Here is a 15,098-nt window from a genome sequence, read left to right as displayed (position 1 = left end):
TATAAAATGGATTTAGTCGGGTTGCAAATGGGTCAGTCAGATTGTATATGGATTAAGTTGGGTTACATACTGGTCAGTCAGATTGTATATGGATTTAGTCAGTCAGATAGTATATGGATTTAGTCAGGTTGCATATTGGTCAGTAAGATTGTATAAAATGGATTTAGTCGGGTTGCATATGGGTCAGTCACATTTTATATGGATTTAGTTGGGTTACATACTGGTCAGTCAGATAGTATATGGATTTAGTCAGTCTGATTGTATATGGATTTAGTCGGGTTGCATATGGGTCAGTCAGATTGTATATGGATTTAGTTGGGTTACATATGGGTCAGTCAGATTGTATATGGATTTAGTCAGTCAGATAGTATATGGATTTAGTCGGGTTGCATATTGGTCAGTCAGATTGTATAAAATGGATTTAGTCGGGTTGCATATGGGTCAGTCAGATTTTATATGGATTTAGTTGGGTTACATACTGGTCAGTCAGATAGTATATGGATTTAGTCAGTCTGATTGTATATGGATTTAGTCGGGTTGCATATTGGTCAGTAAGATTGTATAAAATGGATTTAGTCGGGTTGCATATGGGTCAGTCAGATTGTATATGGATTTAGTTGGGTTACATATTGGTCAGTCAGATTGTATATGGATTTAGTCAGTCAGATAGTATATGGATTTAGTCGGGTTGCATATTGGTCAGTCAGATTGTATAAAATGGATTTAGTCGGGTTGCATATGGGTCAGTCACATTTTATATGGATTTAGTTGGGTTACATACTGGTCAGTCAGATTGTATATGGATTTAGTCAGTCAGATAGTATATGGATTTAGTCGGGTTGCATATTGGTCAGTAAGATTGTATAAAATGGATTTAGTCGGGTTGCATATGGGTCAGTCAGATTGTATATGGATTTAGTTGGGTTACATATTGGTCAGTCAGATAGTATATGGATTTAGTCAGTCTGATTGTATATGGATTTAGTCGGGTTGCATATTGGTCAGTAAGATTGTATAAAATGGATTTAGTCGGGTTGCATATGGGTCAGTCAGATTGTATATGGATTTAGTTGGGTTACATATTGGTCAGTCAGATTGTATATGGATTTAGTCAGTCAGATAGTATATGGATTTAGTCGGGTTGCATATTGGTCAGTCAGATTGTATAAAATGGATTTAGTCGGGTTGCATATGGGTCAGTCACATTTTATATGGATTTAGTTGGGTTACATACTGGTCAGTCAGATTGTATATGGATTTAGTCAGTCAGATAGTATATGGATTTAGTCGGGTTGCATATTGGTCAGTAAGATTGTATAAAATGGATTTAGTCGGGTTGCATATGGGTCAGTCAGATTGTATATGGATTTAGTTGGGTTACATATTGGTCAGTCAGATTGTATATGGATTTAGTCAGTCAGATAGTATATGGATTTAGTCGGGTTGCATATTGGTCAGTCAGATTGTATAAAATGGATTTAGTCGGGTTGCATATGGGTCAGTCACATTTTATATGGATTTAGTTGGGTTACATACTGGTCAGTCAGATAGTATATGGATTTAGTCAGTCTGATTGTATATGGATTTAGTCGGGTTGCATATTGGTCAGTAAGATTGTATAAAATGGATTTAGTCGGGTTGCATATGGGTCAGTCAGATTTTATATGGATTTAGTTGGGTTACATATTGGTCAGTCAGATTGTATATGGATTTAGTCAGTCAGATAGTATATGGATTTAGTCGGGTTGCATATTGGTCAGTCAGATTGTATAAAATGGATTTAGTCGGGTTGCATATGGGTCAGTCACATTTTATATGGATTTAGTTGGGTTACATACTGGTCAGTCAGATAGTATATGGATTTAGTCAGTCTGATTGTATATGGATTTAGTCGGGTTGCATATTGGTCAGTCAGATTGTATAAAATGGATTTCGTCAGGTTGCATATGGGTCAGTCACATTTTATATGGATTTAGTTGGGTTACATACTGGTCAGTCAGATAGTATATGGATTTAGTCAGTCTGATTGTATATGGATTTAGTCGGGTTGCATATTGGTCAGCCAGATTGTATATAGATTTAGTTGGGTTGCATATGGGTCAGTCACATTTTATATGGATTTAGTTGGGTTACATACTGGTCAGTCAGATTGTATATGGATTTAGTCAGTCTGATTGTATATGGATTTAGTCGGGTTGCATATTGGTCAGCCAGATTGTATATAGATTTAGTTGGGTTACATACGAGTAAGTCAGATTGTCTATATGGATTTAGTCAGTCTGATTGTATATGGATTTAGTCGGGTTACATATGGATGAGACAGGTTGTATATGGATTTAGTTGGGTTGCATATAGGTCAGACAGGTAGTATGTGGATTTAGTTGGGTTGCATGTGGATTAGCCAGATTGTTTATGGATTAGTCAATCATGTTCTATTATACAATCCTGAAGTATTTAGTACTTAACACAATATTTAGTGAAATGCACAAGTACGGATAACAATGGAGCTATATAGCCCAATGTCCAATAACTGTAGTAGTTGGTAAGTTAATTTAATTAGTCCTTCTTCTTTTATGATTGCTGGTGGTCATCTGTATTCTGTAATCACATTTTCACTTCTTCATGGTACTCTCCAGTCACTTATCATAATTAATGTTGAAGGAATATCAAGTTATTCTATTCATTTTTTATTCAACTGGTAAAGAGCTCTTTTATAATTTAATACTCTTCATTATCTACTAGAAGTCATGCAGAAGGTGAGAACCTTTACTAAGAAAGTAAAAATAAATGGTCACAAATGGTCAAACTTTATCAAACCAGCAAACCTCATGTAATTTTATACTCATTATTGTCCAGAGCAATATGGAGGGTAAGAAACTTCACCAAAACTCTACTTGAAGATACCTCAATTAGGTATTTACATTTTAACATATATTAGTAAAGCCTTCAGTTGGTTAAAGCCTACTCATGTGTTTCCTTACAATTTCTTGGAAGCCTGCAGCTTTCCATGAGATTGCATGCTCCTATGTAATGAATACAGAGACAAATCTACTTATTTAATTCCCGTCATCTTCATCCAACAGATCCATCAGAAATAGTTTCATGTCAAACAGATATCACTGAAACAGTCTTAACTGGAAGTGGGGGTTCTATAGTGACCTACCAGGAACCTGTTTTGGATCTGGGGTCTGGAACATTTGTCCTTGTGTCCAGTCCTACTTTACCCTCAGGGGCATTTTTCCCGATCGGACAGACTGTCATGCAATATATTTACTCTGATGGTATTAACCAGCTTGATTGTACTTTCACCATTACAGTTCTTGAAGGTAGGTTATAGTAAGGTCTGTTATGTATATAATACTTGTGGGATGGACCTTATTTTCTAATAACATACTTTATACACCCCTGTGGTTTAAATTGTGGATCAGGTTTGTCAGAGCATCATATATATCTGTAACAAGAAGCAATGAAAACAAATATTTCATGATAAATCTGTTAAATAATGGTATAAGAGGATATTTTCTCACAATTTGGTCATCAAAAGTTGTTCAACGTTAGACAATGTAACTATAAATTTTCTAATGTTTGTTTCATGTTTTCTGAACATTGATAGTAATTGTGTGCCTATAGGTTATTCAGCAGTGGTAATTCCAACTGGCAGTGACTCCATTTCACCACGGTATACTTTTTATTTAAGGCTAATGTTTAGTTTAGAATACGTTGGTATATCTATTCCACAATATGCCTTATGTCAGTGCTCACTCTTTATTCACATAATTGCAAAGCATTCCTTCTGTAAAGTGTACCAGTTAATCATATATTAAGGATTGGAGATATGGATAATTCTAAAGCATTTCTGCTGTAAAGTGTATCAGTTTATCATATGTTAAGGATGGGGGATATGGATAATTCTTAAGCATTCCTGCTGTAAAGTGTATCAGTTAATCATATATTAGGGATGGGAGATATGGATAATTCTAAAGCATTTCTGCTGTAAAGTGTATCAGTTTATCATATATTAAGGATGGGGGATATGGATAATTCTTAAGCATTTCTGCTGTAAAGTGTATCAGTTAATCATATATTAGGGATGGGAGATATGGGCTAATGCATTTTTGTATTGAATATTTGTTTTTTTTTTAACAGATGCACTTTGCAACAGTGACCCTTGCTTAAATGGAGCTGTGTGCTTAGATTTAAGTCTGACAGACTTCTTTTGTGTTTGCAGCGGTTGTTTCGAAGGTCAACTCTGTCAAATAGGTAAGACGCACATTCTTTTGTCTCTATACTATAATAAAATAGCAACAATTTGTGCTATAATGGTAAAAGCATACTTTAAAAACAACATTCCCAATAGAAACATGTGTATTGTGAGGTGATTTTAGTACCAAACATATTGACAAATTAACAAAATGAGAAAATAATGCTGCTGTTAATAAAAGATGGATTGATATGACTGATATATAGCCAAACCACACCACACTTTTACTTAATCTACTTCATATATTAAAGATTAACTGCAAAAATGATAGAATGCCTCATGTGAATATCTACCTCTGTATAGTTTGCATTAAGACCGAAGAAAGTTAACTCAAGACCCCACTGATGAAATACCTAGATATAGAATTTGAATCGTAATGTCATGAATATGTATAGAATTTTAATTTTGGTGCCATCCAAAAATTTTCTATGAATTTTAACAGAAATTGATCCATGTGTTGGTAACCAATGTGGCAATGGAGGTGTTTGCATCAGAGATCCAACAAGCTGTACCCAGTATTGGTGTCAGTGTTCTTCTTGCTTCACTGGTCAATTCTGTCAGATAGGTAAGTTTAGTAACACCATGATGACAAACAACTATATTCCTACACATGTTCTTCAGTGGTTCAAAGGACAGCTATTATGCACAATAAATTGATTTGCATGCTGCTTGTTGAGCTCATTTGATGTGCATATCCATGTAATAGTTATGTCATCAATTTATCAATTAGCTCTTTGATAGTGGTAGCTCTGGAATAGGATAAATGTTGCAATCCACACAGAGTGTGTTTCAATGTTGTACATTGTACTATATTTCTGTCTACAAAGCTAGTTAATTCTTGACATATTAACCATACTCAAGTAAACTATAGTCTCTTAATCATGTCCAATGTTGATATAGCTGGCCCTTGATGGGTCCTGTAGCCCATTTTACAAATTGACCATGGTATCATGCAATATTCAACCATGAAACAGATAAAATGAAAATTGATATCAAGGTTAACACTTCCTCTGTTTCAACACAACCTACTAGGACTGGATGCCTGTAGAAGTCATCAATGTCAGAACGGTGCTATGTGTGTCCCAGATCCAGTCGAGTGTGATCTTTATACCTGTCAATGTACAGGTTGCTTCCAGGGTGACTTCTGTCAGACTGGTAAGTATTGCAATATGGATATCATGAGAAGGGAGATATGATTGTGGTAATTCTAAGAAATGAATATAGCTTCACATGGTGGTACTATATGAAATATTGTGTTTATATGGAATGGAAAGAAGTAATAAAAAGACATTATAAAACCATGGAAAATTCTTCAAGCCCTGAATAAAACACCTGTGTATAATTTCAAAGATGTTTTTTGGCAAAGAGCTTCATAGGGCTATGATGGTTAAACTAATGTACAATTCATTCAAAAACTGACGTTAAACATCCAAGTGTGATAGGTTTCTGACAAAGATTGGCATTGATTGGACCTTCGTGCCTCGCCCGGACCCCTGCCTCTCATCCTCCTTGCCCTCCATCCCCATATATCCAGACATTTTGTTTTAGGTAATGAGTCTTAAAAATAGATAATCTTGTTGTGTATGAGGACAGAACCTCTTAAAATACCAGTCTGGAGAGCAGAAAAATGCTATCACTTTGCTGGCACTGAATACAATTTAATAATGGTATTTTCGTTGTCAATTACTGTTTCAAAGAAATACAAGGCTATGTATAGCTTGGGCAGAGCTTTAAAGCAACTTGATGTATTGTTATTATGATATTTCTCAACATGCAATGATACTTGTACATAAACGATTTTATTAGTTTGTGATAGAATTGCAGCACATCTTATAGAGAAAGTCAGAAACTACTTGATAGTTGTGCCCATTTCGAACAAGAAACTCCATAGATCTGGTAGAGAACAGTACTCATTTAAAACAAGACGGGTGCACTGGTTGCAAAAGACAAGGTGAATGATAGACAACAAACTGATGTAAGTGCATGTGTAAGCTCATCACATCAAACTAAATCATCATTTTTTCTTACCTATCTATAGCTTTTGACCCATGTACTGCTGCACCCTGCCAGAATAATGCCATCTGCACTAATGTTGCTGATTCTTGTTCAGCATACTCCTGTCAATGTATTGGATGTTTTACTGGTTTTAACTGCGAAGAAGGTAACTCACAATTGCTCTTTTTTTGTTCTTTGCATGTAGGATATATAATTATACATATTTATGAAGCTTTTTCAAATATGCATACCGATAACACCTTGCCTGCAGTAGTATCCTTAGTATGTATAGGTTTATAATTATGCTCCCAGAAAGCACTCCTTTTTCATTGTATTAATTGGTAAACAGGCAATATAGATGTATACATATTTTGAGGTTAAGTTATATATTTGTTCATGGTCGGAAGAAAGGTTTACTAAGGATATAATTCTATGATATCTTCAAGCTATGTGTGCAGCCTATGAATCATACTTAATAAAAGTCTCTTAATGGACTAGATGAATGTTTTAGGGTTGGTAAAAAATATCAAACATAGTTTTGCAATCAGCACTGTTCATTTTAGAATTGGTTTAATTTTCACAACGTTAGAATAGAACCAATGCATTCAGCACAAACTTATAATTTGTAATATTATAGTGATTTGTGTAATTCTGCTGATGTCTGAGCTGTATTTTTATTCCAAAGGTGTGTTAAGCCTTACAGCAACGACAGTCAGCCCCTTTCATTTGTGGTAGAATTGTCACTACTGTATTGTTGTTATTGTCACTGTCGTAGTCTTATCGGCTGTAGATCAGACAGGTTCACTTTATACCAGTTCATTCTGTGATGGTGGTCCGTCATGCCAGTTATTTAAGAAACAATTTTAGGTCTCTACACTGTATATTACTACCTTGTTTAGTGTCAGATGCAGGGTTATAGTTAAATGATGTTATTGTTCAATCCCCTTTAGCTATTCCTAGTCCATGTGCTGTTAACCCATGTCTGAACAGTGGTATCTGCCTTCCGGTAGTCAATTCCTGCACAGCCCAAACATGTCTCTGTCCGCCATCATTTGGAGGAGCCTTCTGTGAAAATGGTTAGTAATTTCAGTTTATAGTATTTCTAAGTGAAATTGTAACATTATTTCCTTTTGTTTTGTTCGGTTCCTTTTTTTTTGTTCTTTCTTTTTGGCAATGGTTAGTAATTTCGGTGTATAGTATTTTTAAGTGAAATTGTATGTAATTTCCTTTTGTTTTGTTGCTTCCTTTTTTCTTTTTTCTTTTTTTTTTCTTTTTTTTTTTGGGCATCCCGAACAAACAGACATTAGTATTGCTCCCAAGTCAGAAAGTAAAATACTGATTAGTCAAAATTTACACTTCAGCATTTTACTTCCACCTCTTTTTTGAAATTGTTCTGCAAAGTACATTATGTCTCAAGTTTTAATAAACAATGAGTACCTAAACCAAGTGACTAATAGAACAAAACTCTATTACATTTTGATCTCTGATGTTTCTACTAGCCGTAAACCACTATTCAAATCCTGAATTTCATCTACAACTTTTACTTCAATTAATAGTGATAGAATTGAAATGCATAAGCCTGTCATCTAATATCACAGAAACTGTCATCTGAGTTTAGGATGGTTTCTTCCCTTTTATTTTTTTTTTAAACAATATTTTGTCAGGATTGAATTGGTTCTTGTGTCTTGAAAGCTGTTCAAATAAATTATTGACAAGCTCTAATGAGAAAATCTTGCACATTTGTGTGGATAATTCGAGTAGTTATGTTGTAGCTCTGTTTGTTGTCACCTGCAGCTTAAATGACTATCGTCATTCAGAATCATTTCTCTCAATAGGACAATGTAATCCTGCAGATAAAAAAATTCATTGACCAGTTGTTGGAATTTAATAGTCAAAAAAAATTTCTTGTAACATATCTTAGGTTTCATTTCTCTGAAATTATGTAATGCCAAAGTGTTTCTTTAATAAGGGTAAAAATAGGTAACCATAACAAATATTATGTCTCCTGAATGTAAAGAAACAGATGGAAAACCATGTAGTTGCTTGACAGTGTTATGGAGACCTGCCATCTTGTCAAAATCCGTAACCCTAAAAAAATGGAATTTGTTTATGTTTGGTTCAAGAAGCTCACTTTATGTTTAGAAATTTAGCTCACTTCATGTCATATATTGTCTTTTTTCTTGTTCTTGAATAGACATTGTTTTGTTCCGCCGTGTTGATGCACTTAAATTAATAGCAAATTGAGTTTAACTTAGTCTAATAATCATTAGCTGACAGAGACAGTTTTCATCACAAATGTTTTCTGAAAATGAGGTAAATCATAGTACTTAATTGCTATCATAAAGTGATCCTCCTCTGACTGAGTGTTATCTGGCTTAAATTATCATGGATTGTGCCGTAAGCTCTGAGATTGTACAAGAGTCGGTAGGCTAGATGCTAAATGTGATATTTCTATTAAGTTATTGATCAAAAAAATATTTTGCTAAACACCTTTCAGTTAGTCAGTTATTTCCATTACTGTATATGAGAAAGATATTCCTGATCTTGAAATTTACTTGATTTATTTTGTTTTGTTGCAGCAATTGTAAGCCAGGACAATCCTTGCAATAATAACCCATGTCTGAATTATGGCACTTGTGCGTCCTATGGAAGTGAATACAAGTGTTATTGTCGACCAGGGTTCTCTGGTATAAACTGTCAGTTTTCAACAGGTACAACCATCTTTGTATTATCTTCTACATTAGTTGCTTTCAAAGCGGGTTTTGAACTTCTTTTTTTGTACATTTTTATCATGTCTATTCAGTTTAATATGCTCTTTTTACTTGAATGTGTAATTTGTGACTAATACAAAGTAGTACTCAAATTTGTAATGTTTAATGTAACATCAATGTTATTTTGATTGTTTTTTATTACAGCTGTGGTTTCTGGAATATCATCCTGTGACAACATGCCTTGTTTGAACAATGGAGTGTGCTACAACAGCTATGTGACCACCAGCTCATCAGTGGTTTACATTGCACAGTATACTTGTGTATGTCCTGTTGGTTTCACTGGCCAAAACTGTGCCCTTCTCACTTGTAAGTCCCTTGCATTGTGCTATTAGTGTCTCTAAAGATTTTGCTTCTTGAGTTTGTTAAATTTATTCTCCTTTGCACCATTGGTTTGCTTCGTATTTACAAACATAAGTTTAATTTCCTTTTGATTAGGCTTCTGTCAGCTGCAGACTATATATTTTGAACCTATATTTAAATACCAGCCCCTTTCTCTTCAATAATTTTTTTCAAGGCAGTATCGATGAAATTTGTTCATCTGATGATGTTGAAAGGTACCTTCAATTACTCTGAAACCTGTCATTTTATTTACCATCAGGTACATAATTAAAGCTTAAAAAGTGTTTTGTTTTTTTTGTATTTCTCAACAAACTAAAAAATTTTAAAGTAAAATGTTTTTGATAATTTTTATATTTATTTGAATATTCTTGTCATCCATGTTGTTCCTAATTATTGTGTGACCACAGCATAATATGGTACAGCATAGTGATACCATAAAACGCTATACAAACTAGAGATAACTATTACATCAATAGCACATTTGTATGCAAATCAGTTCAGAAGGCTAGTTTTTTCATAAACCTCAAAACTTGCTGTGAAAATGTAAAACATCCATGATGAAATTTCTTCAATTTGCCATGATTTCTCTGACTGAAACAATGAATCCCTTTTCAGTAAGAGAGATGAAACATTTTGCAACACATATGTCGAGTTTTGCTTGGTCACACAAGCATAATAGCCAGCTGGCAATGTGTGCTGATTTACACTTTCTGTATCAAATTTTTTATTTAAAAGTAGTTTGCTATCAGTTCACATTACAAGATTTCACGAAACAATTACAGTATACTTTCTCTTGTACTGTAACAGTAAACAATCCAGGCCAGGATGCATGCGCTACTAATGCTGCTGGTGTCTGCCAAAATGGTGGAACTTGCCGAAACTCGTACTGTAGCTTTGACCAGACTTTAGATTACTTCTGTGAATGCCCCATTGGATTCACTGGCCAATTTTGTGACATCCCATGTAAGTACTTTGTTTGTTTTCATTTTATAGAATTTTGAACAACATTATTATGTCATATTTGATCAATTATTTGTCTTATTTGATAAGTTAAAATGCCATCACCATTGGTGCTCGCTACGAGAACTCCCACCAGTTTATAATGATTGCGAATGATCGATTTGTGAATTTTGTTAAATTTTTTTTATCAGTATAACTACTTTATGAATTACCTGATTTAATATGGTCTAACCACTCTGTGTTGAACCTTCAAGCAAAATAGACTCATTTTGCTTTGATTTTGAGGAGTATTAGAACAATTGAATACTGACTGAGATGAGTAGCACAATTACAAAGAGCTAGACTTTCTGTGTCATTTATAATTTCCCAATCAGCTTTCTTTTATTCCTTTTCTATTCATGCTACTCTCTTGTTTGTACCAAATTCAATGTGGGTGCAATGCTCGGTTACATGGTGTACAAAGAACTGTGGCTTTTGGCTTTCAACCCCCCCCCCCTCCACCACCTCACTCCCATGCCTATCAAAAAAGTAGCTATATATGGATTGCCACCAACTGACAGGGGTTTTTAAAATGAAGGGCTTGTAACCCTGAGGTCACTGGTCCAATCCCAATCTAGCCAGAAACCTATTTGCTTATTTAAAATTATTTTAACTTTTTATCACTAGTTGATGACCCGTGTCAACCAAATCCATGTGCTAACACTGCTCAATGTACGTCTTTCAACACTTACTTTGTGTGCACCTGTGTCGGAGGATTTACGGGACGGACTTGTGAAGTTCCTCCAGGTAAATAGCATTAAACTTAATTTCACCACTCTTGTACATAAGATCAGTTCCATCCTTCTGATTTCTTCATGTAAACTAGAGAAACCCTTTTCTCTGATATTAAAAAGAACATGTCTCCATTGCAAATATCACCTTCACACAGTACAGTAGTTTGTCAAAAAAAAAAACTCACACATCTGTACTCTAATGGTATCTAGTGTGTGGCTTCAAAGAGAAATAAAATTCTACTTGTATTTTATTGTAGTTTCTTTATTTTGTCAATGTAATAAACTCCTCTCACCACCGAGTACTAGTACAACAAGGATAGCTCACTGTTCTCAAGCCGAGAATGAAATACCTGCAGACATAGAGTGGCATTCTTGGCCGCTCAGCAAATTTTTGGCAAATTGCTACATTTGGCGAGTGTGACTAAACTTCTACTGACAAAACACAAACTTCGCTCATCACTAGTCATGCTACATTTTATGCTAATACAAAATTTTACTTTGTGACTTATAGGCTAGCATAAGTACACAGCTATGCTACAGACATATTTCCTTGCCATCTTCACAGTAAAATTAGTCACCAAAAATCTGCTGTTACTCGCCTATATTGCTAGTAAAGCAATGTGTTATGCATCGAAAATACATCCAACCTGTGTCTCCAGTGAGAAACTGAAAGTTCTGTGCACTTACTCAAGGATCACAGGACAGCTCTCTTGTTTCAAAACTCCTTACATTTTGAACATGTGCAAAATATAGCTACTATTGTTAGTGTATGTCGCTTTAGTGTGACGCCTAACCTGCACCTGGGCAGTGACATATGCTTTCATCAGTGAAATATGTTTTCACCAACATGATAATGAACTGTGGATTGGTTGAGGTGCTTGTGTCACTATCTTGTGGGTTTTAAATAGCAGCATTGCAGAATATCATGAAAACAGTTTGATAAAACACTTGCATAAGTTGCAGTGATTTCATGCTAGTATCTGTAAGCAGGGGCTTTCCACATATTCATTTAAGTAGACTAGCAAGGGCTGTAATAACTATGCTCAACTGAAGTGTTAACAGAGTTCCCTGAGCTAAGCCAGATCGGCCATGAGATGGTCGTTTGACAAACGATTTCATTTGGGATCAAAATGAAAAATGAATGAAAAAATGTTCGATTTGAATTTAAGTTTCAGTGAAAGATTTAAAACTGAAGGACAATGCTCTGTGAAGTTTGTGAAGCCACAGATGACCAATCCCATACAAGTAAATTACTGAGAGGGCAATCAACTTTTCAGCTTATTCCCAATTGGTAGTTGACAATTAAAATCTTTAGATTTAAACTTGCTTCAAGTTCTCTGAGCCACTTTTCTTTCTTTTTATATATTATACTGTCTTGTGAAATGGTTGTAACACAGTCTTAGTGTAATTGTGTAGGCTAGTTAAGGCACTGATGAACTGGGGTTTGACTAACCCTTGAGTCACTTACCAATAATGGTGCAAGTTGCTTCTTCTAGTGACCCCAGCCGAAATTGTACTTGCCATGTTGCTGTGCGTATTTGTTGTAACCTGGCACTTACTAGTAGTTTGGTACATGTGCAAAAGCATAGAATTTGTGAATTAACAATTAATTGTTTTGCCAATCTTGAATAGAACCCTTCAATCAATAAGCAAATCAATATCATGGTTTTTACTTTCATGGTTTTCAAGGAATCTTCCCACCCTTTCCCCTAGTCTGCCTCTGATATTGTGTTACGATAAAAAAGAAAATCACATTTAAATGGAAAACTTCTTCATTCTTGCAGAGGATGACACAAGTCCTATAGTATCCAGCTGTCCAACCCAGCCAATTGTTGTTGTTGCTGAGCCAGGTGAAACTTTTGCCGTTGTGTCTTGGACTGTTCCAACAGCTGTAGACGACTCTGGGGACCCAGTAGTTGTTGCATCTGTAAACAGTGCCCCTGGTGCTAGGTACAATGTGAATACATTGCAGACTGTAATATACATGTTTGCAGATTCCAACGGAAACATAGAAGTCTGCATGTTCGATATTCAAGTTCTCCCTGGTAAGTTTTTCTCTTTCCTCAAATCCAAGTGTGTTGAAGTTAGTTTACTCTAACCTTCTTTAGCAAAATTGTCTTCTGGCTGGCAATGGAGTTCTCCAGCCATGCCAAACAGCATACATTACTGTCATTTGGTCCCATGTAACTCCACGAACCTTACAAGCTGCAGAATATGACTGCAGATCATAACAGTACCATGAGTTAATCACTAGTAGCGTATTCAAGTTTGTTAATATTGGAGAAGACATCTTTTAAAACATATTTTCAAATTTAAACATCTGTTTAAGCACATTAACTTGTGTCTTCTACGACATGTTTTTCGTTCAGTGAAACTGCACAAGTTGAGAACCATTAACTAGTCCATCATTTTGTATGTCCAATATGCATGGTACACATGAACTAGTCTATCATTCTGTGTGTCCAATATGCATGGAACACATGAACTAGTCTATCATTCTGTGTGTCCAATATGCATGGTACACATGAACTAGTCTATCATTCTGTGTGTCCAATATGCATGGTACACATGAACTAGTCTATCATTCTGTGTGTCCAATATGCATGGTACATATGAACTAGTCTATCATTCTGTGTGTCCAATATGCATGGTACATATGAACTAGTCTATCATTCTGTGTGTCCAATATGCATGGCACACATGAACTAGTCCATCATTCTGTGTGTCCAATATGCATGGTACACATGAACTAGTCCATCATTCTGTGTGTCCAATATGCATGGTACACATGAACTAGTCTATCATTCTGTGTGTCCAATATGCATGGAACACATGAACTAGTCTATCATTCTGTGTGTCCAATATGCATGGTACATATGAACTAGTCTATCATTCTGTGTGTCCAATATGCATGGCACACATGAACTAGTCCATCATTCTGTGTGTCCAATATGCATGGTACACATGAACTAGTCTATCATTCTGTGTGTCCAATATGCATGGTACATATGAACTAGTCTATCATTCTGTGTGTCCAATATGCATGGTACATATGAACTAGTCTATCATTCTGTGTGTCCAATATGCATGGTACACATGAACTAGTCTATCATTCTGTGTGTCCAATATGCATGGTACACATGAACTAGTCTATCATTCTGTGTGTCCAATATGCATGGTACACATGAACTAGTCTATCATTCTGTGTGTCCAATATGCATGGTACACATGAACTAGTCTATCATTCTGTGTGTCCAATATGCATGGTACACATGAACTAGTCTATCATTCTGTGTGTCCAATATGCATGGTACATATGAACTAGTCTATCATTCTGTGTGTCCAATATGCATGGTACACATGAACTAGTCTATCATTCTGTGTGTCCAATATGCATGGTACATATGAACTAGTCTATCATTCTGTGTGTCCAATATGCATGGTACACATGAACTAGTCTATCATTCTGTGTGTCCAATATGCATGGTACACATGAACTAGTCTATCATTCTGTGTGTCCAATATGCATGGTACACATGAACTAGTCTATCATTCTGTGTGTCCAATATGCATGGTACACATGAACTAGTCTATCATTCTGTGTGTCCAATATGCATGGTACACATGAACTAGTCTATCATTCTGTGTGTCCAATATGCATGGTACACATGAACTAGTCTATCATTCTGTGTGTCCAATATGCATGGCACACATGAACTAGTCTATCATTCTGTGTGTCCAATATGCATGGTACATATGAACTAGTCTATCATTCTGTGTGTCCAATATGCATGGTACACATGAACTAGTCTATCATTCTGTGTGTCCAATATGCATGGTACACATGAACTAGTCTATCATTCTGTGTGTCCAATATGCATGGTACACATGAACTAGTCTATCATTCTGTGTGTCCAATATGCATGGTACACATGAACTAGTCTATCATTCTGTGTGTCCAATATGCATGGTACACATGAACTAGTCTATCATTCTGTG

General features: G+C 35.4%; 1 protein-coding gene across 10 annotated transcripts in view; it reads left to right on the top strand.

The window, feature by feature from the left end:
• Nucleotides 1–15,098, top strand: part of LOC139961430 (uncharacterized) — a 91,617-nt gene that overhangs the window by 63,403 nt on the left and 13,116 nt on the right. For all 10 annotated transcript variants that reach the window (XM_071960647.1, XM_071960623.1, XM_071960633.1 and 7 more), the window contains 11 exons: nt 3,084–3,326; nt 4,147–4,260; nt 4,704–4,826; nt 5,294–5,416; nt 6,300–6,422; nt 7,207–7,332; nt 8,836–8,967; nt 9,172–9,333; nt 10,174–10,329; nt 10,993–11,112; nt 12,884–13,144. In XM_071960647.1, the coding sequence (XP_071816748.1) occupies nt 3,084–3,326; nt 4,147–4,260; nt 4,704–4,826; nt 5,294–5,416; nt 6,300–6,422; nt 7,207–7,332; nt 8,836–8,967; nt 9,172–9,333; nt 10,174–10,329; nt 10,993–11,112; nt 12,884–13,144 (1,683 nt within the window). The remainder of the gene's footprint in view (nt 1–3,083; nt 3,327–4,146; nt 4,261–4,703; nt 4,827–5,293; nt 5,417–6,299; nt 6,423–7,206; nt 7,333–8,835; nt 8,968–9,171; nt 9,334–10,173; nt 10,330–10,992; nt 11,113–12,883; nt 13,145–15,098) is intronic.

Source organism: Apostichopus japonicus, chromosome 3 (assembly GCF_037975245.1).
Source record: "Apostichopus japonicus isolate 1M-3 chromosome 3, ASM3797524v1, whole genome shotgun sequence".
NCBI classification, from domain to species: Eukaryota; Metazoa; Echinodermata; class Holothuroidea; order Aspidochirotida; family Stichopodidae; genus Apostichopus; species Apostichopus japonicus.
The sequence above is the reverse complement of the archived record's forward strand: the minus strand, read 5'-3'. Positions and strand labels throughout refer to the sequence as shown.